Source organism: Lutjanus erythropterus, chromosome 2 (assembly GCF_056507025.1).
Source record: "Lutjanus erythropterus isolate fLutEry1 chromosome 2, fLutEry1.hap2, whole genome shotgun sequence".
Taxonomy (NCBI): Eukaryota; Metazoa; Chordata; class Actinopteri; order Lutjaniformes; family Lutjanidae; genus Lutjanus; species Lutjanus erythropterus.
Window position 1 is genome coordinate 25,318,411 of NC_139318.1, and position 24,877 is coordinate 25,343,287.

The 24,877-nt window shown below is 37.9% G+C and overlaps 4 protein-coding genes across 4 annotated transcripts; 3 read left to right on the forward strand and 1 right to left on the reverse strand.

Moving 5' to 3' along the window:
• Nucleotides 1-1,312: 1,312 nt before the first annotated feature.
• Nucleotides 1,313-3,774, forward strand: LOC146331702 (transmembrane and coiled-coil domains protein 1-like). Its single transcript, XM_084743098.1, has 3 exons — nucleotides 1,313-1,635; nucleotides 2,145-2,280; nucleotides 2,374-3,774. Exons 1-3 carry the CDS (start codon nucleotides 1,313-1,315, stop codon nucleotides 2,686-2,688), a joined length of 774 nt encoding a protein of 257 aa, XP_084599224.1. The 3' UTR covers nucleotides 2,689-3,774.
• A 3,893-nt stretch (nucleotides 3,775-7,667) lies between these two features.
• Nucleotides 7,668-10,447, reverse strand: h1m (linker histone H1M). The gene is made up of 5 exons (XM_084734645.1): nucleotides 10,301-10,447; nucleotides 9,943-10,199; nucleotides 9,751-9,862; nucleotides 9,635-9,672; nucleotides 7,668-7,983 (listed from the first exon to the last, which is right to left on the reverse strand). Exons 1-5 carry the CDS (start codon nucleotides 10,383-10,385, stop codon nucleotides 7,723-7,725), a joined length of 753 nt encoding a protein of 250 aa, XP_084590771.1. The 5' UTR covers nucleotides 10,386-10,447; the 3' UTR covers nucleotides 7,668-7,722.
• Nucleotides 10,448-17,735: 7,288 nt separating this feature from the next.
• On the forward strand, nucleotides 17,736-22,731 carry LOC146331704 (uncharacterized). Its single transcript, XM_084743111.1, has 9 exons — nucleotides 17,736-18,015; nucleotides 18,231-18,524; nucleotides 18,951-19,256; nucleotides 20,113-20,172; nucleotides 20,266-20,331; nucleotides 20,456-20,503; nucleotides 20,611-20,661; nucleotides 20,763-20,837; nucleotides 22,625-22,731. The coding sequence occupies exons 1-9, from the start codon at nucleotides 17,814-17,816 to the stop codon at nucleotides 22,729-22,731; spliced, it is 1,209 nt and encodes a 402-aa protein (XP_084599237.1). The 5' UTR covers nucleotides 17,736-17,813.
• Nucleotides 22,732-22,817: 86 nt separating this feature from the next.
• Nucleotides 22,818-24,570, forward strand: LOC146331705 (uncharacterized). The gene is made up of 6 exons (XM_084743123.1): nucleotides 22,818-22,904; nucleotides 23,006-23,024; nucleotides 23,496-23,536; nucleotides 23,695-23,761; nucleotides 24,294-24,334; nucleotides 24,414-24,570. Exons 1-6 carry the CDS (start codon nucleotides 22,818-22,820, stop codon nucleotides 24,504-24,506), a joined length of 348 nt encoding a protein of 115 aa, XP_084599249.1. The 3' UTR covers nucleotides 24,507-24,570.
• Nucleotides 24,571-24,877: the final 307 nt, after the last annotated feature.

The following is a 24,877-nucleotide window of genomic DNA, read 5'->3' on the forward strand; positions in this document are numbered from 1 at the left end:
CTCCCAACCTCGATAACCTTCGCAGTAAGTATTCATCCGTGTCATATATGTAGCTAGCTAACTGTTAGCAAACTCACTTTTCTGTACATTTTACCGTTGCTAAGCAACATGATAGTCTGTAAACGGTCGGCGTTTTTTTCAGTCGTGTCAGGTTGGAAGTCATTGAAGCAGACAACTTAATTTTAGACCAGGTAAGTTAAAGATTAAGTATCTACAAGTATAATGAATAAAATTAAAAACATACTCTGTCATGTAGCTAGCTAACTATTTCTAGAGGTCTCTTAAAAATGTCCCTCCACTCCAGTTCAGTGGACATGAATTGAACGTTGGTGATGCTCACAGTTGAAATAACATTAGACTAGTTAATGGTATTTGACATCAAACCAGTGCTCTGTTAAAACACTGCCAACAGTGGGCTAAATTGTTCCAATGAAACAGTATACATTCAGGTAACAGCTTCCCTCGGGTGTAAAGACATGCACCAGGGCTTGAAAGACAGAATTTCTTTTGCCAAAACATAAATTTCCAGCATTTTATGGACAAAAAGGCCACATGTAGCGTAATGTTTTTTTGTTCACAGGTGTTAGAAGTGGCAGCTGGGCCTCCCCAGGAGGGTCCAAACAGGGGAGACTCAGTGAATGGAAATGGAAAAATATGACTTCTTTTATGATATTAGTTGTCAGATGGAGATGGCACTGAATAACCTAATGTGTGTCAGAAACTAATAAATACATTTGCACGTACCTTTAATTTTTTTGTTTTATTACTGTAGTCTTAAATTATGTAAAACGGCAATAGTGACCATGTGATCAAATAACATAATCATGATCCCAATGGCATCCAGGCTGAAACAGAGCAAGTAAACTAAGGGGCGGGGGGGGGGTGCGGGGGGTGTTTTTCCAAGCTTTGTCTAAGAGAAGGCCCACAGTCTCAGACTTTAAAAACCTATGCTATTCAACAAAACATAACCATCTAATTTACATGGAGTCACTGGATGAAGGTGTCAAGATAGTAGTGGTCTCATGATGAGATTCTCACCTTGAAGAAATCTGAATTAAATCTTTAATCTTTTTCATATATTGTGTCTCTGTGTCTTTAACTTTATTTTAGCACCCCCAAAAACATAGTGCTGATTTTCATATTACAAGAGCAGTGTGATTCAGTTGCCTGAGTAGCAGCCTACAAACCCAATCCTTCTCATTTCAGGTGACACTTAGTCTGCTGCTGGAGCTGTGTTGTCCACGCTGAGCCAAATGTCCTCCCTCATCTGCAAAAGTCTGGCACCACTGATAACATCACAGCCCTGAAAATAATGGATGACACCCAGGGAGATGAGGGTGATGTTCCTAGGGGAGCAAAGACCCTTTGGACAAGGCCGTCACAATCCAGCCCAAAGACTGGCAGTCACGATGACTGTGCTTCTGCTGCTTCTGGCTTTGCGGGCGCAGGAACTCCTGACTCCAGGGACAATAGCACCGACCATACCCAGCCCTCCAACTTTGATGCTATACTCAATGAGATCCAAGAGCTCCAGGAAATCCAAGGCCAACTTCAGGAATGCTTTGAAAACTTTAAAGCCCACCAACAACGAGAGCTCACAGTGATTGTGGAGGCCCTACAAGAGGAACAATACAGGTAGCATGTGCTTACTATACATAAGATAAAATAAGATAGACTTTATTGATCCCACACCAGGAAAATTAACACAACTCAAGAAATGACAAAAAAAAATAAGTACAGAACATAAAAGCAGAATAAAAATATACAACTATAAAATATTAACAAACCATACACACTGTATACACAATAAATATGGTTGATTGCACAAATGTAAACACACAGTGGTGTGTAGCATTGTAGTAGGAGGAAACAGAAATTTGGATTGCATAATAGAATGCAAACTACAAACATTCACAGTATAAAGATACTATGCACAGAATGATTCAACTGCAAAATATGAATACAGTATATGAAATTAATGATGATTGCACATTAGAATATGATATGTATGTATGTAAAATAAAATATAAGGATATATTATATATAGTGATTGGGGTATATTGTATGGGATATGATATAAACATACATGTGGGACCGAAAGGAATCTGATGTATTTGTGAAACACTGTCCTCACTGTTTTGCAGGTGTGAACATTTAGAAGAACAGCTCAATGACTTGACAGAGCTGCACCAGAATGAAATTCTGAACTTGAAACAGGAACTAGCCAGCATGGAGGAGAAGATTGCTTACCAGTCTTATGAAAGAGCGAGGGACATTCAGGTAAACTTAAACAAAATTAAAAAAAAAAAAACTGAAAGCTTTCTGCTTTGTCGTCTGGGCTATCTCACCAACAGTTTTATCTCTGACCTGTAGGAGGCACTGGAGGCGTGTCAGACGCGAATCTCGAAGATGGAGTTGCAGCAGCAGCAACAGCAGGTGGTGCAGCTCGAGGGTTTGGAGAACGCCACGGCACGAACTCTACTTGGAAAACTAATCAATGTGCTGCTAGCTGTCATGGCAGTCCTTTTGGTGTTTGTGTCCACGGTGGCTAACTGTGTCGTCCCCTTGATGAAAACACGCAGCCGCACGCTTTCTACGCTGCTCCTCGTGATCCTCCTCGCCTTCCTCTTGAGGCACTGGGATGCTATTTCAGAGTATCTGCATCACTTTCTTCTGCACTCCAGATGACCAGCTTAAAGAGGTGTTATTTAAATGATGAAGGGACAGAGGGTTTGGAGCTGATGTGTAAAGGGAGGACTCGTACTACAGGGAGTTGAATCTCAATAGTCCTACCTTTTTGTCCTCTTTTAGCAGCTTCTCAAAACATTCAGGAGGATTGCATCAGAGGTTTGTCACTTTATCACTTTCTTAAATATGTTTTGAGAAGAATGAAACAGAGTAAGGTGGAGAAAAGGCTGGATGTTTGGTATCGACTTGCTGTCATTGGTGCAATTGTGGCACAAGCACACACTGTAAAAGGGTGAATGAGGGCATAGTTGAAGGAGGGGCTGAGAGAACTGCACACTTGATTTCTCTCTTCTGAGTGAATTTGTTTACATGTGGAAAACTTTGCATTGTTTCCCCACAGAAGAAATTGTAATTCAGAGTTTTATTACTTTTGAGCTGATTCGAGTGGTATTGTTTTGAAGTCACTGCTATTTTTAATACAACTGATTGATGGCTTTTTATTTTCTTTTAACTGTAATGAGCTGACAGTGTTCTGCTGATTAAGTTGTCCATACACTGTTTTTGTAAGTTCTCTCTCTTCTGGTCTTGCCATTCTGGTTCTGGTTTTTCAGTCTGCTCTTTCTTTCCTCTTTTACTCTGTCTTTTTAAATTTCAGCTTGTGTGACCAACTCTTCCTCTTCCTGCTCACGACACTCTGAAGAATGGGGTGCTTGCACATCAGCTACATTGCTCTGGAAACAGACTTGTCACTGGATCAAACAGTAGTGGGTTCTTGACTTTCGTTTCTTTTGGACGTGTGAAGTCAATAACACTGGTTCTGCTACAACTAGGATACTACTGTCAAGAACTTTTTATTTGGAGTCGCAACCCTGCCCTCTGGGCCAACTGGATCCTGCTGTCCTGGTGGCTTTTCCCCTGCAGAAGAATAATCTATGAACTTAATTAACATACTTGAAGAGCAGTTAAAGTGCTCAAAGACTCAGTGCTTCCGTACTGTTTCTATTAGTGACAATGAAATAGTAATACTTTTTAGTTGATTTTTTTATTTTTTAAAAACAAATAAATTTGCTGTTTTAAAAGGTGAAAGTCTGACTTTATTTGTCTTCACTGTCATTTAGGCATTTTGGTTAACTTTGTAGGCCATATGTTTGTAATACACTTTATTTAAGAGTGTAGTAGTCATGTTTTTACATTCAGGTTTTCCCAGTGGGATGCCTTAACTCATAAAAGATCCCAAATGTAGGACTCATTAGGACTAGATATTACAATATACTCCAGATATTCATTTTTTGCTGTTTTATAAAGCTTAGTACCAAAAATTTGACATCAACATCTTGAAATATGTTAGTAAGAGAGGCAACTATGATACCTTAAGCCTTTTCCCAGCAGACATTTTGACACGTTAGTAGGAAAGACACACACCAGCAGGTCCTGTTATTGTGTTGACTGACTGAAATACCTTTATGGGCCACTTAGGGGAATTTAATCATCAGTATTATTAATTACATCTGTGCCTTTCTTGCTATGACTGGCCAAAACGTGCCTTTGAAGCATGTGTTGTGGGAAATGGGGGCAGAAGAGAGGTCTAATTATGCATAACCTGTTTTTCTTGATTACATGCCTTTTAAATTGCATTTTAAAGAGTATTTCTCTGTACTGTGCACCTTGGAGGTAGGTGAAGTTGTGCTAGAAACCCCTTCTCTGCTTCAGAATTCTTTGAATTAACCCAACTTTAACAGTGAATGAACCTGACTACACTTTTCCCCATGTTGTTCATTACTTTGACAACTGTGATGCCAACATCAGAGACTCCCGACTTCGTTAACCTTCGCGGTAAGTATTCATCCGTGTCATATATGTAGCTAGCTAACTGTTAGCAAACTCACTTTTCTGTACATTTTACCGTTGCTAAGCAACATGATAGTCTGTAAACGGTCGGCGTTTTTTTCAGTCGTGTCAGGTTGGAAGTCATTGAAGCAGACAACTTAATTTTAGACCAGGTAAGTTAAAGATTAAGTATCTACAAGTATAATGAATAAAATTAAAAACATACTCTGTCATGTAGCTAGCTAACTATTTCTAGAGGTCTCTTAAAAATGTCCCTCCACTCCAGTTCAGTGGACATGAATTGAACGTTGGTGATGCTCACAGTTGAAATAACATAGACTAGTTAACGGTATTTGACATCAAACCAGTGCTCTGTTAAAACACTGCCAACAGTGGGCTAAATTGTTCAAATGAAACAGTATACATTCAGGTAACAGCTTCCCTCGGGTGTAAAGACATGCACCAGGGCTTGAAAGACAGAATTTCTTTTGCCAAAACGTAAATTTCCAGCATTTTATGGACAAAAAGGCCACATGTAGCGTAATGTTTTTTTGTTGAGAGGTGTTAGAAGTGGCAGCTGGGCCTCCCCAGGAGGGTCCAAACAGGGGAGACTCAGTGAATGGAAATGGAAAAATATGACTTCTTTTATGATATTAATTGTCAGATGGAGATGGCACTGAATAACCTAATGTGTGTCAGAAACTAATAAATACATTTGCACGTACCTTTAATTTTTTTGTTTTATTACTGTAGTCTTAAGTTATGTAAAACGGCAATAGTGACCATGTGATCAAATAACATAATCATGATCCCAATGGCATCCAGGCTGAAACAGAGCAAGTAAACTAAGGGGGGGGGGGGGGGGGGGGGGGGGGTGTCTTTTTCCAAGCTTTGTCTAAGAGAAGGCCCACAGTCTCAGACTTTAAAAACTTATGTTATTCAACAAAACATAACCATCTAATTTACATGGAATCACTGGATGAAGGTGTCAAGATAGTAGTGGTCTCATGATGAGATTCTCACCTTGAAGAAATCTGAATTAAATCTTTAATCTTTTTCATATATTGTGTCTCTGTGTCTTTAACTTTATTTTAGCACCCCCAAAAACATAATGCTGATTTTCATATTACAAGAGCAGTGTGATTCAGTTGCCTGAGTAGCAGCCTACAAACCCAATCCTTCTCATTTCAGGTGACACTTAGTCTGCTGCTGGAGCTGTGTTGTCCAAGCTGAGCCAAATGTCCTCCCTCATCTGCAAAAGTCTGGCACCACTGATAACATCACAGCCCTGAAAATAATGGATGACACCCAGGGAGATGAGGGTGTTGTCCCTAGGGGAGCAAAGACCCTTTGGACAAGGCCGTCACAATCCAGCCCAAAGACTGGCAGTCATGATGACTGTGCTTCTGCTGCTTCTGGCTTTGCGGGCGCAGGAACTCCTGACTCCAGGGACAATAGCACCGACCATACCCAGCCCTCCGACTTTGATGCTATACTCAATGAGATCCAAGAGCTCCAGGAAACCCAAGGCCAACTTCAGGAATGCTTTGAAAACTTTAAAGCCCACCAACAACGAGAGCTCACAGTGATTGTGGAGGCCCTACAAGAGGAACAATACAGGTAGCATGTGCTTACTATACATAAGATAAAATAAGATAGACTTTATTGATCCCACACCAGGAAAATTAACACAACTCAAGAAATGAAGAAAAAAATAAGTACAGAACATAAAAGCAGAATAAAAATATACAACTATAAAATATTAACAAACCATACACACTGTATACACAATAAATATGGTTGATTGCACAAATGTAAACACACAGTGGTGTGTAGCATTGTAGTAGGAGGAAACAGAAATTTGGATTGCATAATAGAATGCAAACTACAAACATTCACAGTATAAAGATACTATGCACAGAATGATTCAACTGCAAAATATGAATACAGTATATGAAATTAATGATGATTGCACATTAGAATATGATATGTATGTATGTAAAATAAAATATAAGGATATATTATATGTAGTGATTGGTGTATATTGTATGGGATATGATATAAACATACATGTGGGACCGAAAGGAATCTGATGTATTTGTGAAACACTGTCCTCACTGTTTGCAGGTGTGAACATTTAGAAGAACAGCTAAATGACTTGACAGAACTGCACCAGAATGAATTGTTCAACATTAAAGAAGAACTAGCCAGCCTTGAGGAGATGATTGCTTACCAGTCTCATGATGGAGAAATGGATATTTATGTAAGTTTAAGTAGTACAAGTCTTTTTCACAGCAGACATTTTTACTAGAAAAGCACACACACTGCTAATAACATTTGAAATAAAATATTTGCTACATAAAAGATCTGTAAATACAAGTGGTGCTGTGTATGTTCAGTTCCAAGAGCACCTTCACTGACAGTTTTGTCTGTAACCTGTAGGAGGCACTGCAGGCATGTCAGAGACGTCTCTTCAAGATGGAGCAGCTTGAAAGTTCAGAGAATGTTAAAGCACAGGCTCAGCTTGGAAAAGTTGACAACATGCTGCTAGCTGTTCTGGCAGTCCTTGTATCTGTATCCACAGCAGCTAACTATGTTGTTGCCTTGATGAAAACATACAGCCACACTCTTTCTACCCTGCTTTTTGCTGTCCTCTTGTCCTTCCTCTGGAGACAGTGGGATGCTTTTTCAGAGTATTTGCAGCACTTTTTCTGCACTCAGTACTGTGAAAAGGGAGACAAATAAAACTCAGTCACTGGCATCTTTATCAGGAATCAAATGGAAAGCCGTACTAGAGCATTAAGGTCCCATGTTTCACCACATTATCCTTAGAGATACTGCATCCTTTCCAATAAGCTAATGTTTCCTTTAAGTTTCATGTAAAATTTAATGGCTCTATACACTATTCATCTTATAGTGTCTGTTGCACTGATTTGTTCCTGTTAATTTTTCTGGTTTATTTGTAACTGTCAAAACAAATGACTGATTAATTCTATAATTGGTACCTTGCTAGTCACCCATATATTTGTGCTGCTGTAGTTAAAGGATTGGTTCAAGTTGGAGCACAAGTTCAATTTTAAGTACCAATCCCATACATCAACAAGCAGAATCAAAACACTCAAAATGCAGAGACTTTAAAGGCACAGAAGAGCTCAAAAAATAAATTTTTTATTGCAAAACAGTATAAAACAGTTAAGAATTATAATTTTACTCTGCAGTCTTCTTTCCTCGTTTCCCAGTTGCTTTAGCAGCAGGGGCATCGCCATCTGCTTTAGCAGTTTTGCCCTCAGACGCCTTTCCTGCCTTTGCCTCCTTGGTGGTTTTTGCCGCTTTAGTTTTGTCAGAAGCCGAGGCTCCCTCGCCGTCCCCTTTCTCTGCAGCTTTTTTAGCTTTTGGCTTCTTTGCTGGAGCAACTTTTGAGGGAGCTGCCTCTTCATCCTTCTTTGGCTTTTTGGGTGGCTTGGAGTCCTATAATTGGTATGGGGTTGGACCCACCCAGGGAAAAATAAAGGTTAAGTCAGAAAACCCATTTTGAGTTAGCCATTTACATTGAAATAACTCACCATATTCACATTGTGACCATTTTCCTCTGACACCACACTCAATGATGGAAGCTCATTGCTACATTGATCTGGACATTCAATATTATTGATGAAATTTGAAAATGAAATCTTTATTATACACCTTTATTTTGAAATTTGCATGGCCAGTCACATGTGGAAGAGTTCAGTCATAACTGTCAGATCATAATTTAGTTGCTTTTTGAGTTCACATAAATGTAATTGATAGTCTTAAATAAACATCGATCGCAGACCCCTGAATTATGGCATGATTTTATATTAGCAAATATTCTGTTGCCCTGAGAATTCATATATTGTATCAAGAAACTTGATTTACACTGCTAGTTACAAGTTGTTTAAAGAGTCACAAATCATTATTTCACTTCCTGATTGATCAGCAACAGAAAAGACAATGAAGAGTGAAGCTTAAAAAAGTGATAACCTCTCATACAGCTAATGTTAGCATTTAACCACTTCCTAATTAACAGGACCATTCAGTAGTGTTACACAACTGAAGTTAATTCTGAAATTAACATACAAGATGTAATTCAGCTTGCAATGTAGGCCAACTGTCCTGCAGTCTCTTCACCTGACCTAAAAAATGTTATGGTTCAATCATGTGACATTATGCTCACTGGAACACAAATCTATTATGTTCATACAGAGCATAGTTACCATGTTGGAAGTAAAGAAGAATGTAAGATCAGACAGTTATTTTGTCTTAATCTAACATAACCTAAAGTGACCCTGGTTTAGCTGCTTAGCCTACATACTTTGTGTCAGCAAGACAGTAAACATCACATTACAAGCTTGATTACATCCAGTGCATCTTACCTCCAGGTTTAAGTGTGTCCAAGATGTACCTTGATTTTCAGAATTTACACCTTTCCCATTTCATATTGTACAACACTATGAAACTGCACTGTTAGCTAGGAAATGGTTGAAAGCTAATGTTAGCTGTTGTGTAACACAGCTAATGGGTTATATGTTAGTTTAAAATATGAACCCATGTCCCCCCCAGAGTTTCACTTTCCATTGTCTTTTCAGTTGCTCATCAACCAGGAAGTAATGAAATGATAATTTGTCAGATTCTCAAAGTTTATACACCTTCCAACCTGAAACACTGACATTTGGATAATACAACTAACTAGCCATTTTCAATATGCAAGTAGCTCAGTTTCGTTGAGTGCTGCCCTGATTTAGTAGGTTAGCTAGTTTACATGATTGCACAAGGATTCATGGTCACTCGGTTATGTAATGAGTAGCCCATGTTGTGAAAATTAAATATTTTGGATTTTATTGCCAATAGGACAATTTATCATGGCCGGTATGTTCCTCAACACCCTGTTGAAGACCCCTGCTCTGGATGATAGCCAAAAAGTGGGTTTCTAGGTTTCATATCTGTGTGCAATAAATTCTGATGGTGAAAAGTTAATTTGTGAATTTCTCTTTGCAAAAAATGTCAAAAGACAGGTCAAAATGTTATAGTTGTCCACATTTTAAAATCATGTAGTGCAACTTAAAATCATGAAATTTCTCTGCATACACATTTTTCTTACCTCTTTTGTCTTGGTCTGTTCCTTCTTCTTTGCTGCCCCTTAAAGAGTTGAGTTTTAAAAACACACACACCAATAGCTGATAGACCATAAATAGTTATAATTTTCTTCAAACCTACCTGCTTTTTTGGGCTTCTTTGCTCCATCCTTTGCAGCTTTGGGCTTTTTCTGCACATTGGGATCCGTATTCTCAGTGGATTTTGGCTTTGCATCTTTAACTTTTGGTGCAAGCTGAAGAAAGAGGACAAAAGAGGACCGGATTAATCACATTATCTGAGCCGCTTTGACGAAGCCGTAAATTGACATCCTACCCTGAATTTTCCCGTCGCGCCTGTAGTCACATTGGCGTTTGCAGGCCGCACCAGCGTGCCAGTCTCGATCCCCTTTTTCAGGTATCTGCGGACCAAGTGCTTCAACCTCACTAAATCCACCGAGGGGTATTTCTGTTTGATATAATTCTGGATCGCCTGGGATGAAACGCCTTTACGGGAGTCCAGCTCTTTCAGTGCTTCTTTCACCATGATCGCCGTGGTGGGATGAGCCGCAAGTTTGCGCAGCGCGGCAGCATCTAGAGAGCAAACACGCATATTTGTATATATACCCATTTATACACTTGTGCAAAATTTCGGAAACTTTGATAGTTGTCAGAATGTTTTCTGATGTACTGACCTGTTTTTTTCTCCTCCACCGGGGCATCGCTTGAGGACGGCGCAGGAGGATCAGCAGAGTCCGCTGTTGGCTTTTTAGGAGGCATTTCTGAAAAACGGATATAAAAAAACAGAAAAGCGAGACAAATAGCAACGGGTTTTGTGAGGTCTAAAAGCACGCTACATCTGCACGCTCAGCGCCTCTGACTTTATGCGACTGCTTCCTCTAAAGTGAGAGCAGGTGAATCAGATTTCGACAGGTGCAGCCTGTTAGGGTTCGTTAGAGCCGTCAGGACCGTGATGACAGGCTGCGTCCCCATCTACTTCAGCTACCTGAATTTGTTTTTCCCTCTTAGCTCACAAAATCCAGTGAATCTTTTATTTCAGAGCAGTGCCCCTCATTTGAAAACGTGCATTTGTGTAAAATCATACGTCTAGTTTTGAAAGTCGAACTGCAAAAACTACAACAGGGGATTAAAATAACTAAGTGTACAAACTGAACCTCTCGGTTTCAGATCGTTTTCTATTCTTTGCAGATAGCAAGAGCACAGATGTGGTTTTCTATATTTTTGCAGCCGTCATAGTTGCTTCAGTGCCCTTGTGTGGTGAGAAATGTTGAACTGAACGTGTAAAATTGTCACCCCTGCAAACGGATGATCACATCAATGATAGCAGCCCTATAGTATATGTTCACAGAAAAGACAAGGACATGTTGGCCTGCTTTCATTTAATGAATACAGTGGGTAGTTAATAATAAATCAAGAGAAGTAATAATAGAATGTGCATTCAATGGTTTTGTCAATTAAATGTGTAGGAGTGTAATACTGCACTGTTTGAATGACTTTGACTTTATATTTATTTTGGGCTTTATAAATATGGATAAGAGACACACTGGTATGTAATTAATGGGTCACTATGACACCAGTTTGCATGGGGTTTACCTCATGGCTCATTTGCGACATTGTGCAACATCTTTGTGATGCAGAAACTTTGAACGCTGATAACATGCACTGTAAATACTAACATCAAGTTTAATTACAAACACTGAGTTCACCTAACTCAGTTTTTATCAACTTGTTATTAATACACATTTTAAATTATTGTACTTTGAGGTGGAAAAAGCTGCCAAACTCAGTGTGCTTGACTTGGTTCACTTACACAAACTCAGTATTTAGATGTTATGCTTTTTTCAGTGATGTAACTAAGTACATTACTCTTGTACTTAAGTATCCCACAAATTAGAGGCACTTTACATAAGTGAGAATGAAAAATTCCTCTAAAATAAATTGTCTCAAACCATCCAGTTATTGAAAGTAAAAAACAGACTCATCTGTCCTCTGTAGAGCCTGTTAGTCTTTATTTAGATCAGGGCTGCCTAAACTGGGGCGCCCAGACCAAAGTTGGCTAACCATAATGTTTGATTCAGCCCATGAATATATGAATATATGAATTGTCATTTATGGTGTTTTATTTTTGTCTGTCATCTCCTTTGTCTCTCACACCTTCCCAGTCTACCTTCACTTGTCTTGTTCAATAGAGGCAAGAGTCCGCATAATAATATAAAAACTCTTTAAATATGATTCTTTATTATTAATTACTTTTCATAATCTGAGCAGATGGATAGAGCGACTCTTTTCACAGGAAGTTAATGGAACTTGGGATCTTAGTATCATTTTGTATCTGTACAACACATCGGGTGTGTGCTTTTGGCTCATGGCCCAACAGTAAGTTTTCAGTTTTGGATCTCGAAGGGAAAAAGTTTGTCCACCCCTGATTTAGATATTACAAACAGCCAAAGAGCAGCTCTAATCCTCCATCTTACAATCCAGAAATATGAATATTGTAAAATAAAACTATGCAAGTCATTTTGAATTAAAACAGTTTAAAACAGTGTTTTAGTTTAGAACTAGTTGTGGGCCTGTTAATGTTTACTTATTTTCCTTGTAAATAAAGTTATTAGTAAAGTTATTATTAATGCTTGTTTATTGACTGGCTGCTAAAATATGAAAATAAAAGATTTACAAGTGAAGAAGAACAATATAGAGTAAAATAATACAACAGAATGATTAAGAAATGAAATAAAGAAATAAAGAAGAATAAAATATTACTAAAATTGAAGAAACTCAGATATGTGGTGCCCCTATAGCTCAGTTGATAAGGCCTGCGATCCATGTATTGTGGCTGTCAGTCCTCTGCAGCAGCTGCTGGTTTGATTCTGGCCTGCAGTCCATGTATTGTGTGTCATCCACTCTCTCTCTCTCTGCCCTCTTTCCTGTCATACCTTCAGCTGTATAACAATGAAGGCAAAATGCCCAAAAAATAGTTGTTAAAAAAAAAAAAAAGGAACTCAGATATGTGATATCTGATGTTTGCGTTATTTAAATTTTTATGAAGAAATGTACTGACGTTTTATTAATTTTCAGTTAATGAGTTCATGAAATTTCTATGAATTATAAACATATTCTTGTCCAGTTTTCTCATCTTTTCATTTCTTCTTAATGCCTCTGTAAAGTTGCTGATATTGAGCTTGGCATGTGACGCAAAGGTCCACATTTCAAAGTGACCTGTCCCAGATTATCAGGCAGATTTCTTTAATTAATTTTTAATTTTCATATTGATTTTAGGTTGCCAAGTTTACATCTGGTCAATAAAAACTAGCCCTTTGGCTAATTCGGGTATATTTATAGTAATGTTTAATAATATGTACTGTAACCGGAATATTAATGAATTTTAATTAATGAAGCCCACACCTCTGTCACCTGTCCATCCTGACAACCAATCACTTACCGTTTTTCGAGTAGTCGGCCCACGTCTCCTCCTTTATAATGGAGGTAAAAGGGAAGTGATGTTCTCTGAAAGACGACGTGGGAAAAACACCACGTGAGTCCTCCGAAAAGACCAAATATCTCCGGAACCAGCCGATCAATAATCTCCCTTCATGGCAGGTGAGTTGGCGAGCGCCAGGTCTTCATTTCCCATTTTTCCCGTTTATTTTCTTCTTTCACAAACCTTTGGTGTTTGATTTTCTGTTTGAGCATGAACCACACAACTGACACCTGTCCACAGATCACTATTTAACTTTGTTGGCGAGTTGTTTTACTCTTTTTATTCTTTACTAAACTGAACCACTAAAACTTTCCCAAAGATCCTAATTTGATTTGTTTCGGTGAAGAGGGTTTACTCGGGTCAAATTCTGAGATCCTGAACTGAACAAACTGAGTTCTTTTTGCTGTTTATTGCCTGAAAAGTTTTATTTTTATGTTGAACTCTGAAGAGTTTCAGGGAATATTTATTTTGGACTTGATTGAAAATGACTCTCTCTCTCTTTTCTCTTCTGTCTCTCTGGTTAAATGTGTTTTTTCATTTTCTCATCAATGCACTGATTTATATTGAACTGACTTGTGCTGCATTGTCACCATGATTATTGTGTGCTGTTGTTCATTTATATGAAAAGTGGGTTTATGGCAGAGTGTATTCATGCATCCATGTCGGGGAATGACCTTTCAAACAGGAAATTGTGAGATGAACTCTGGCTGACACCCAGTCATGGACAAAGTACTCAACCCCAGTACTTGAGTCAAAGTATAGATACTCCTGGTCAAATATTACTCAACTACAAGTGAAAGTTGCTCAGTCACAATTTTACTTGAGTTAAAGTACTAGAGTATTTGGTTTTAAAAATACTTAAGTATTCAAAAGTACAAATTACAAAGTACATTTTCTAATATCAATACATGCTGTATTGTTTTCATGATGCATTTACAGAAGCTTGTAACTCTCTGAAACCATCTAATGATGCACTGACTTGCTTGCAGAACCACTCTGCTACACAAAGTCTATAGAAACACCTATAAAAACTTCAGCATAGAAATACAATCAAAAACAAAAAGGACAGTTATTGTCATTTTCTGATGTAACTATATTAAAATCACATCATAACATTAGATTGAAGATAACTGTAAGGAGTTCACCAAGTCTGTTAAATAACTGAGATTTCTTTCTGTCTTCAGAGGCAGTATATACATGAATTATGCTGTATTTTTCACCCCGATTAAAAACAATCCAACTTTAAAAGCTACCTGGAATAATGAATAATTATAATAACATCTTGAGATTTAATTTAGCCCTTCTCCTGCCGTCACCATTACTGCTTTTTGTTTGAATGAAAGAGGGAGAGCTTGCTTGTGCTTGTGCGTATTTCTGCTTTTACATCAGTCCCATTTGAGAGGAGCTACTGTGATTGGTTTCCTAGTGGTAGTGGTTCTATTAAATTCCTTCAAAGTCTTCGCTACATTACGAGTCTGAACAGACATGGATGTAAAATGTAACATTCATATTCTCAAGGGAACAGGTTCATTTGATTTTAAGGACGCTGCCTTCTTTCTGTTCCCACCTCCACCAAACTGACATGTGTTGATGGTATCTGTTCAGACAATAAGGTGTGGAACTGGATGATAATTGTGACTGGTTGTGGCGTATCCCTGGGGATCATCTTTGTAGGAACTGCAATTCTGTATACACTAAAAAGGACAGATGAGAACGTCTGAACTTCAATAAAGTTGAAATGAGTTGAAATCCAGTAAAGGTCAAACAATCACATGTACAGGCCACACAGATGTTGGCAAAGTTGTGCATTCACACGGTGAAAAGAAAAAAAATGCAAAAGTACAAAAAGTACTAGAATGAACTACACTGAACACATGTTTTATTCTTATAGTGAAATGCAGCTGAACTTGTAGTGAGACAGTCAGACCGCTGGTTACTAGTCAATACAAATATGTAAATCAAATGCCTTAAAGGAAGTGTAGAAATGGGAGTATTCCTCACTCAGAGGTGTACAGTGTATGAGTACCACTGTCAAACTTTTATTAACAGGACAGTATAACTAGGCATATACACATAAGTGTTTGACTGCAACTCTAAATTTATGTGCTAATATTAAACTGTGGGAAATTATATTTATGGTGAGGCTTAGCTAAAGAGCTTAGTGCCAATTGTATAAAAACTCAGAGCCTAGATGCAAATTTACAAATGATGAAGGCATTACCCACCCTACTCTACTTCTGACTGACTTACCCTGACATTCTTACAAAACTTCAGAGGATCAAAAACTATATTTTATGACACATAAAATAAGCTAGATCAAAAGTAGTTGTGTATGTTAAATAATGACTGACTACTTTTAATTTGACAATTGGTGGCATTTTGTTGGAAAATGGACATTGCATAAGCAAGAAAATACAAGAAAACCACCCTCAGCTTCTTAACTCCCACCTGTCATCTGTAACAATCATGCAAAGTACAACTTCCTGGTTCTTGTCCCTACATGAGAAGAGGCAGCTTTCTAATAAGAGAAGCATTATGTGCGTTACGACGCACGTAGCGCTACGAAGGCTCTGGCAAACGGGGCCCAGATTAGCTGTTGGTGGTGCAAATTCATTTATGTCTTAAAGTGGGTAGAATCTGAGCATACTTTTTGTGCTACTTCGGGTACAGTGATGAAAATGTACATTCCTTCATGTGTTGGCAGTGTGGCATGACAGAAATTAAATATGTGCAACTGGTATGTTCTGACACCTGCACAATGCAGGAAAGGACTTAAAAATGCCACCAAGTCATGTCTGTTTCTTTTTTCTCACTTAGAGTGACAAACAACAGCAGCAGAGGAACCACCTGCATCAGACCAGAGATTTTCCATTCACAGCACTAAAAAAGCATTTTGAAGTTGCACAGTGGTGTTTCCCGCAGCTTTCTCTTTTCAGTCAGTTGTTACCACAGGAAACTATTTTTTTTCAGAATCTTGTAGTGGCTTTATTGGACTTTGAATTCTGAACTGATAGCATGAGAGGATGATATGTAATACATGTTGTAATGCTTTATAGAATAAGAAATTACAAAACTTAAAAAACAAAACATTAGTTATGGGGGAAAAAAAACTTGATTATCCCTTAAACAACAACATTTGGATTGGCAAAGTTACGTCCATTTTAAATGACATGAGAGAGGGAAACAAATATATTTCTGCTAAGACCAAACAGTATCTCAGGTCAGCAATCTGTTGAAATTGGTGAGTAAGCTTTGGCCCATAAACATGTGGAATTTGCATATTTAAGAATATGAAAGAATATTCATGCAGAAAACAGTTTATACAAACATACCATAGTAACTGGGACATTAGCAATATATATAGTAAACATTTTAGCCTCAATATTTTGGTGAAATTGTTAACCTTGTGCTCTCAGGTATGTTTCTGAAACTTCTTTCAGTAAAGCGAAAGGGAACAATGCAGAGGTGATAAGTGAAAGTTTCATTTTGGTTGCAACGTAAACTGTCCCTCTCCTTGACAGTCCTGGTGACAGGTGGGCTATTAATATCAGTTCTGTGTTTTAGTTAAAGCTTTCCTCAGTGCAAATCACGTCAAACAGTCCATAGACAACACAGGGACACTGACTTAAATTCCTAGAGTAAAAAAGACCACAAGCCTCTGCAGCATAATTCTGTAAATATGAAGTGAACTGCAAATTTGAAGGGTCAGGACATGGTCATTTTATAATGTGGTAGATATAAGCTGAATATATTACATGTTCTAAGCTTTTGTCTTGAGTGTGCTGAAAATAAATAGATGTAGTGTTTGTGTTTCTGTGGCCTGATAGTATGATTAACTTCTGAACCTATCTGTGGTTTTCCTGCGAGCCTGTTCCGCAAAATGGTGCGTAAACATGTCAGAGTCTGAGCAGATAGACACGTATCTTCTTTGAAGGAACAGTCTCAGTATTCAGCTTCATCATGGCTGGACGCCTGTTGGTTTTCATCCTCATGTGTAAGTTTGACCTCTTATGGATTTTTTCATTATTAATGTAGGATATTGCAGACCAATGCAGGTTCACGCTTACATGCAAACACAACATTTAAACCATTATGTATCAACAGCACACTCACACTTTGTCTTTTTTATGGTTGGTGATTTTATGTTATATGTGTTGTTTCTCTGTTTTATATTTGTAAACTTACTTGGAAACCAGTTTCTTCATTGAGACAAATAAAATATCTTGATCTTGACTCCTACCTCTGATTGACAGAATTAAACATGGGATGTATTTTTAGTTTTTCTGCATTGTGTCGAAGCTGGTAATGAGTTATTATCACATCTATTTACCTTGTTAACATATTGTATTTTCAACAGATTCCTTTCACAAAATTCAAGCACAAGGTCAGTCTGATGTGTTATCTTTCATGTTATCTTTCATGTACAGCTATGCCGTCATCACTGTGTTGAAATTTATGACAGTCTGTTATTAATTTGACTCTTTTTATTTGTTTGACTCTACAGTAATATTTTCTTTACTTCCTATACATTGAATTACAATTTCTCATTAGGAGTATTATATTGATATGTCTATTAAATACATTTTATAACAAATGTTTATATGTTTAAATCTAAATTTTCAGATCTTCTTCCACCTAAACTGACAGTGAGTTCAGCAGTGATCACAGCGACAGACTCAGTCGTGTTGAACTGTCAGACTCCATCATTTATGTCTGAGTGTCATTTCCGCTTCACAAGAGGACCAGCCCAAACCTTCTCTTGTCTGAAGACACTGACAGCAACTGAGCTGCTGAAAATGTCACATCAGAGTTCATCTGCTGAGGTTGAAGTGATTTGTTTTTACATTATAAAGAGTGGAGCGACATATTCTGCATCTCCACCGAGTGAGACGTTCTCCATCACCATAAAGAGTGAGTGAACACTGCTGCTATGGACTCATTTTCACAACATGTTACAATATGAGCACAAACCACAAAGTGACTCTCAGCATGGCAGTCAGGTCTTCAGAGGAAGTGCTTAAAAATTTTAATTTTGGGCATCATCTGCTGTTAAAAATGTATCATAAGAAATATTTTAAATTTAATTAAATTCTGTTATTTAAACCTATATATGCTTAAATTTTCAGCCCTTCCTCCACCTAAACTGACAGTGAATCCAGCAGTGATCACAGAAACAGACTCAGTCACACTGAACTGTCAGCCTCCATCATCTGTTTCTGTGTATCAGTGTTATTTCCACACAGTAAGTGGGAAACATGTCAGAGGCTTCTCTTGTCTGAGGACACTGACAGGAACTGAGCTGCTGTTGATCTCAAGTCAAAGTTCACCAGCTGAGGTTAAAGTTAAATGTTCTTATTCAGTAAAGATTGGACAGGCAAATTCTCCATCTCCACACAGTGAGACATCCATCATCATACAGAGTGAGTGGCAGCTTTTTTTTGTTCTTTCATGTTATCATACAGTGTCAGTTCAAGATACCTCAGTGACATGGTTTTATATTTCAGCTGTTTTTGAAAGAACTGAAAAAAAACAAAACAATGATTGGTCAACATCTATTCCAATATAGCATTTTTACATGTTTGTCCAGTTAACATTACTTTTTTGTTGTCAGATTCTGCTTTATTCAGAGTAATAAAGTATTTTTATTGCAGCGTAATTCACAGTCACCTAAGATAATTTGAAGAATTGTCATTATGAATCATTAAGTTGAATGTTACAACATGATGACTGAGGTGTGACACAAAGACTTCTGTGAATCTGAAATTTCCACACTGCTACAACTTACAGCATACTTGATAGCAGAATAGTGCTTTGTCTTTAATGACTTTTCATTAATCTCTTTGTAGGTCAGAAACCACAGATGAGTGTTCATCATGAAGATGATCCAGTTATTTTTATGTGCTCTCTGCCTGGATCTGCAAGTCATGACACAAAGTGTAACCTGTACTTTGGAGAAGACAGTCGTCCAGTTCAAACAACAACCATCAGGAGGAAAACAAAAAACAATCAGAGGACCTGCCAGTTTTATGTCAAACGTGATGATTTTCTGAGTCATCTACGTTCAGTTCAACAACATGATGCCAGCTGTGATTACAGTTCAGGAAGTGAACCCGACTCTTTGTCTCCTCGTAGTGATGGAAGAAGCTTGACTGGTAAGTCAGATGACATGAGTACACATTCAACACTGGCTTTAATCTGTGAAATAACACTTACTTTGAAATTAATTGATATATTCAAGTCACCACAGAATGTGTACATTCAAACACCACTAAGTATGTCTCCTCATTTGAGTCTGTCTTTTATTACACACACTGTTGTCAAAACAAAATAGGCTTTTAAAGCTATAACAACCAGAAAAAGCCTAAACTTTGTTTGGAGCTTGCCTATAGTCTCCTCATAACATGACATCAGTTCCATCAATGTTTGACCCAAGTTTGCGCCAATGATTGTGTCATTTGAAATTTTAGAATATGATGCTCTGATATCAGAATCAAGTTAATCGAGTACAGTGATGGCAGTGACAGAGTTTGACCAAGTCATGGTCTGCCTGGTCTGACTAATTATATTGCAGAATAATTTGGTTGCATATATAATTTCTCAAAGGTGAAAAAGCTTAAGTGATATAGATATTTCACAGGATAAACTGACGCTGTAAAACTGCTGATAGCGTTACATGAAAAGCCCAGAGACCACTAAAGTCAGTGGGTTTCATCCTAGTAATCTAGCCAATGTTTTGTTTTTAAAAAAATCAGTTAAACCCAAGAATATCAACCTCATGGTGGTGCTAGACCAAAAGTCAGGGGATCACCAATGTCATTTGGATTCATCCTCTTGAGACCTCGACTGTCTGTACAATATTTAAGTTTAGACCAAAGTGGACCAACTGACCGACTGACTGACCAAGCTTGTGTTTAAGTGGTTGCACACACAAGAGAAACAGCAGAAATGTTAATTTATTTGTACACATGAAACTGACAGAAATCAGAAATCCCTTTCCTTTTACTATAGATATTGTGGAAAAAGAATTGCATGCGGCCCCAACACAATCAGCGTTCACTACGACCAAAGGTGGGACATGCTCTACATCTGTGACCATCCAGAATATCATCAAATGTCATGGCTATTAAAGATTTTAAAACTTTTTTGTCTGTTTTTCACTAGATTTGACTGATACTTTGACAGAAGTTACAAAAACTGAAGCACCAGGACTCACTCCTCCAATATCAGGTAGCAAAATTTGTTTGATTTTTTTTTTATTTATTTATTGCTGCCTGCTAAAGTGATTGCACACAAACTGTCCCACACAGTTCTCTATTCATGAAACTTACAACTTCATCTTCTTATGTTGTAGATGTTGTGGAACGCAGCACACAGACTAAGTCAACAATGCCGGCCTCAGGTAGGACATGATACACATTTTAATAGAAAAATCACTAACTATTTATTATTTTGAAATTTTCTGACCTCTTGTTTTTTTTTTTTTTTTTTTTTGACCATGTCCAATAGTTGCTTCAACTCATGCTTCAGCTTCTGCAACTCCTGCAAAACAAACATCAGGTAACATAATCATTGACGTATTAAACTAATTAACTAGCTAAGACTAATTAATAAATGAAGATTATGACGATTTTGAGGTGTTTTTTTTCTGCATTTACTAGGTGTGACTGTTGGTAGTTCACGCAGCACTGATAGTTTTATCTCTACTTCCCTAACACCAGTGAAAACAGCATCAGGTGACACAACTCTCAGTTTTGCAATAATTCACACTGAACTTCCCTTGTTTTCTTGGCCAGGTTGTGCCTTTACTAGACAGTGATAGATTAATAGGTAAAATGACAGGATATTAGGCAGCCACAGATGCAACAAATATTTTCTTAGAAACTTTTATGAAAATGTTGAAATATTTTGAAATACACTTTGATTTTAACATTTATTTAATATTTTCACAGTCAGTACCTCCATGAAGGTGTCATCAGGATACACTACTACGAGTGAGTTTCTCATGAATGCATCTAAATACCAAGATACATTGCTGTGTATGATTTGAATGTTTCTGACCATTTATATCCTACTGTAGATCCAACACTTGAGCCCATCAGTAAAGAAGCAAGTAAGCAAGAAGCATAGTTACTTGCTCATACTGCTTGCTATATTTAGAAATAAGTTGCTTTTGATTTTAGTAAAGTAGCAACTTAGTTTGAGCTATGCAAACATGTCCTTTGCATGTACTTTCAAAATTCAGTGTTTGAAAATTACAGTCTTTCTGCATTTATGTGAGAAGTGGAAGTGACACTTGTTTGTGGCCTTCAAAACAGGACTTTTGATATGGAAGTTGATGGTACTTGCGGCTGGTTTTGGCGTCACCGTGGGCGTTCTCTCACTGGGACTGGCACTTCTCTGTAACAGAAGAACCGGTGAGAACTCAATTTATGTGTCCAGTAAAGCTTGAATGTATTTTGTCTCCATCATGACTGAGGGAGCTCTCCAAGAATCTGAACATAAGAGTAGGCTGAGAGACCTAATGCCCATTATGAATATATGTACACAAACATAAGTCTTAGCTAAATCAACAACATGAATTATTGAGGAAGGATGAAGGATGATGAAGAGAGTAGCAGCACCACACAGCGTTGACATGAGTCGATCAGCAGAGTGCTAATGACAAATGTAAGTTAATAAGGTCTAGCCTTTGGTGGTGTCTACTTTTCATATGTTCCTGATATTTTATCGGGGGATGGTAGTCAACTTTAACGGCTTAACTCAGCTGTACTGGACTGTGGTACTCCACAGCTGGTAAACAACACACACACACAGGATCTCTACTTTGGTGTTGAGGAGCTGCAGCCTTTATTCGCTGACGAACTCAACCCTACACTGTATATTTACTTACCTTGCAAGGTAGCTGAATTCACAAGATGATGCAAAAATCCATCATGCCAGGCAGGTTAGCTTAGATACCGCGATAGCATAAGTTAAACCAGAACTGGAGAGTATTTCTACCTTGAAATAAGAGCAAAGAACAGCGCTGAACGCTTCTCTTGATGGAAAACATGTTCTCTTGACTGGCTTCAGCAAGAGTATGATCTGATTAGCTGAAATTAGCCTGTGTTACATGTGAGACAGATGCTTCAACCAATCACCTGCCAAGTGTTTTTTGAAAGTGCCTGCCATTTTCCAAGCAGTTTCTAAGGATGGCTTCCCGGATGATTCTGCGTAACAACCCATCTGGTTTGTCAGGTTATACATTTACTGCCAAACTTTTAACTTCACTGCTCACCTTTTCCTCCGCTCAGTGCACATTCACCATCACTCTCTGCCACCATAGACAGTAATTAGTCACTCGCGCTCTCTCACATTCATTAAAGTTACATGCTTACTACAATACGCCACTTTGACTAATCACTAGTCTGCAGTGTTTGTTGGTTTACTTCTATCATCAGGACTAAATACAAAATACACAGGGGTGAGGCATTTTTCTACATTTTTACTTGCTAGTCCTGTAACTCCTGTAATCCCTCAGACACCATGACTCTCAGCTCAGCAGCACTTTGTTTACCAGCACAGAGGCTGACCCCTGGTGGTGTGTGCTGCACACTACAATACAGCATCTCCCTATCAGTTACATAGAGAGAAGAGCATCTATATTTAGGATAGCATTGAAAATTATATCACCAGGATTTTTTTTAAACCCTGTATACTGCCTGAGCCTAATAATGTTTGCTCTGTGCACCTGCACACCACCACTATCACTGGACATTGCTAACCACACAGCTGTGAATGAGTCAGTTCTTCTGAGGCATGTTAGAAACAGATGCATACCAGCGAGTAGAGGTGCAACTTCAGATCTCTGCATCTTCAACGTAGTGCTTATCACTCTTTTTTAATTTTTTGTATTTTTCAGGAAGACATTCCAACAAGAGGTAAGAAATTTTTCAGCAAAAGCTGAGTGACTAAGTCTATTCTATCACCTCTTTTTAATGCACGTTCAACTTGAAGTAGCTGGCCAGTGCAGCTTTACCTCACATTCAGACATTGAACCAAACCACTAGAATAATAGATTATATAATATTTTTTTCAAATTAAGTTTAATTTCCCAGTAAACCAAGTAAATTAAAAGTACATATACTGTAAATCAGAGGTGTTTGAGGCAAGAAATGTATCCCCCTGGAAAAAAAGTTTATTTTTCTACAGTGTTTTCTTGTATAGTGAGGGCACACTCTTTAGTAAAACTTTCTTTTCCTGTACTTCTGTGTAGGACAAAAGCCAATGTCACAGGTAATGTACACATTTAGTAATCAGACAACCTCACTGTGTTATTCATACATATGCAGTATGTATTTCATTTATACTTCGATCTGGTGTATTGAGGTGTGTTTTATCTTCTGTTGCAGGTGACTGTGTGCGCATGACAAATCTTGACAATGGAAAATTGGTAATTAATAAACTTGTTTTTCTCCCTGTTTAATGAAACATTTGCATCACCTGAAATGATCAAACATTTAAATAGCTAGGCTCCTCAACGTGAATTTATGCGTAAAGTTATTCATTAATTCCTCTCACTTCCTCTCTCATCTTTCCTGTTTTCTTAAGTTACCTGCAGGTAATGATGAAGCCTACAGTGTGATCACTTCACTACCTGGTGTTGACTGTCCTTCTGGTAAGCTACATTTTGCGTTACACCTACCTGAATGTAGTGTAAAGCACTTGTACAAGACGGAGAACAGGTTTCGTACTGTACAAACTATACACATAAAATTCCATGTGTATAAAATGACTTCCTCAATCTATTTGCAGTGTTATTTATGAGATTTCTTTTTAAACATATAACAGATATATCCTATATTATGGTTAATAGTTCATTTTATATGCTTTTAAAACTGTTAATACATAGTCAATACATAGTATGTAAATAAGCATCACAACATCAGACATTTTTAGTTCATAACATTATCACTTGACCTAAAAAGGGTGATAAAGGCGGCTTTGTAATTACTGAACACATGTATCTATGTCACAGATGTCTTTTTAAAGGAGCATAATGAATGAATCCAGTGGACTAAGTGTAGGTTTTTTATTTACAGAATCCCGACACAACTCACTCCATGTCTCCTATTTTATAATATGATGTAATAAAATGCTAAACTTCACTGAAACAGTCATCTTAGTGTTTGGTTGTCTCTTACTTGCAGGTTCTGAGAAACTGAACAGGAAAGAGCCTCAAAATGCGGACGTAAGTGAAACATGTGGCACAGCATTGAATGTGTTTGCTGTTGATTTAAAGATCTCTTACAGATGTCTGTCTTTTCTAGACTGCCATATATCATGTGTACGCCACCATGTCTGAGGAACCACCTCCACCAGCCCAGGCGGACATGGTGTACAGCACAGTGCAACCACACTGAAACACTCTTTTATAATGTACAGAGAAACCAAAGGAGAGAACGTAAAGAACATAAACCTTGTGGGATTTTTGCGGTCTTATGTGTTGTCTGGATTAAGTTTTTTATCTGACAAACAGGGACCAGCAGTTCTAGGTTGCTTTTGTCCATAACTTGTAGAGTACCACAAGGCACAGGTTCAGGTTCTCTGAATGGGTTCTCTGTTCCTATATGCACATGATTTAGCTTAAAGAAACAGTGGATATTATTTGATCAGTTGTATACATTATGGATTTCATTGTCAGGCAGTCTTGTTCAGATCAGTTAGGCTAAGAAAGAAATCTGACTGGGACCTTAAGGTTGCTTTACTGGTTTCCAGTGGTGGGCTGAGCATG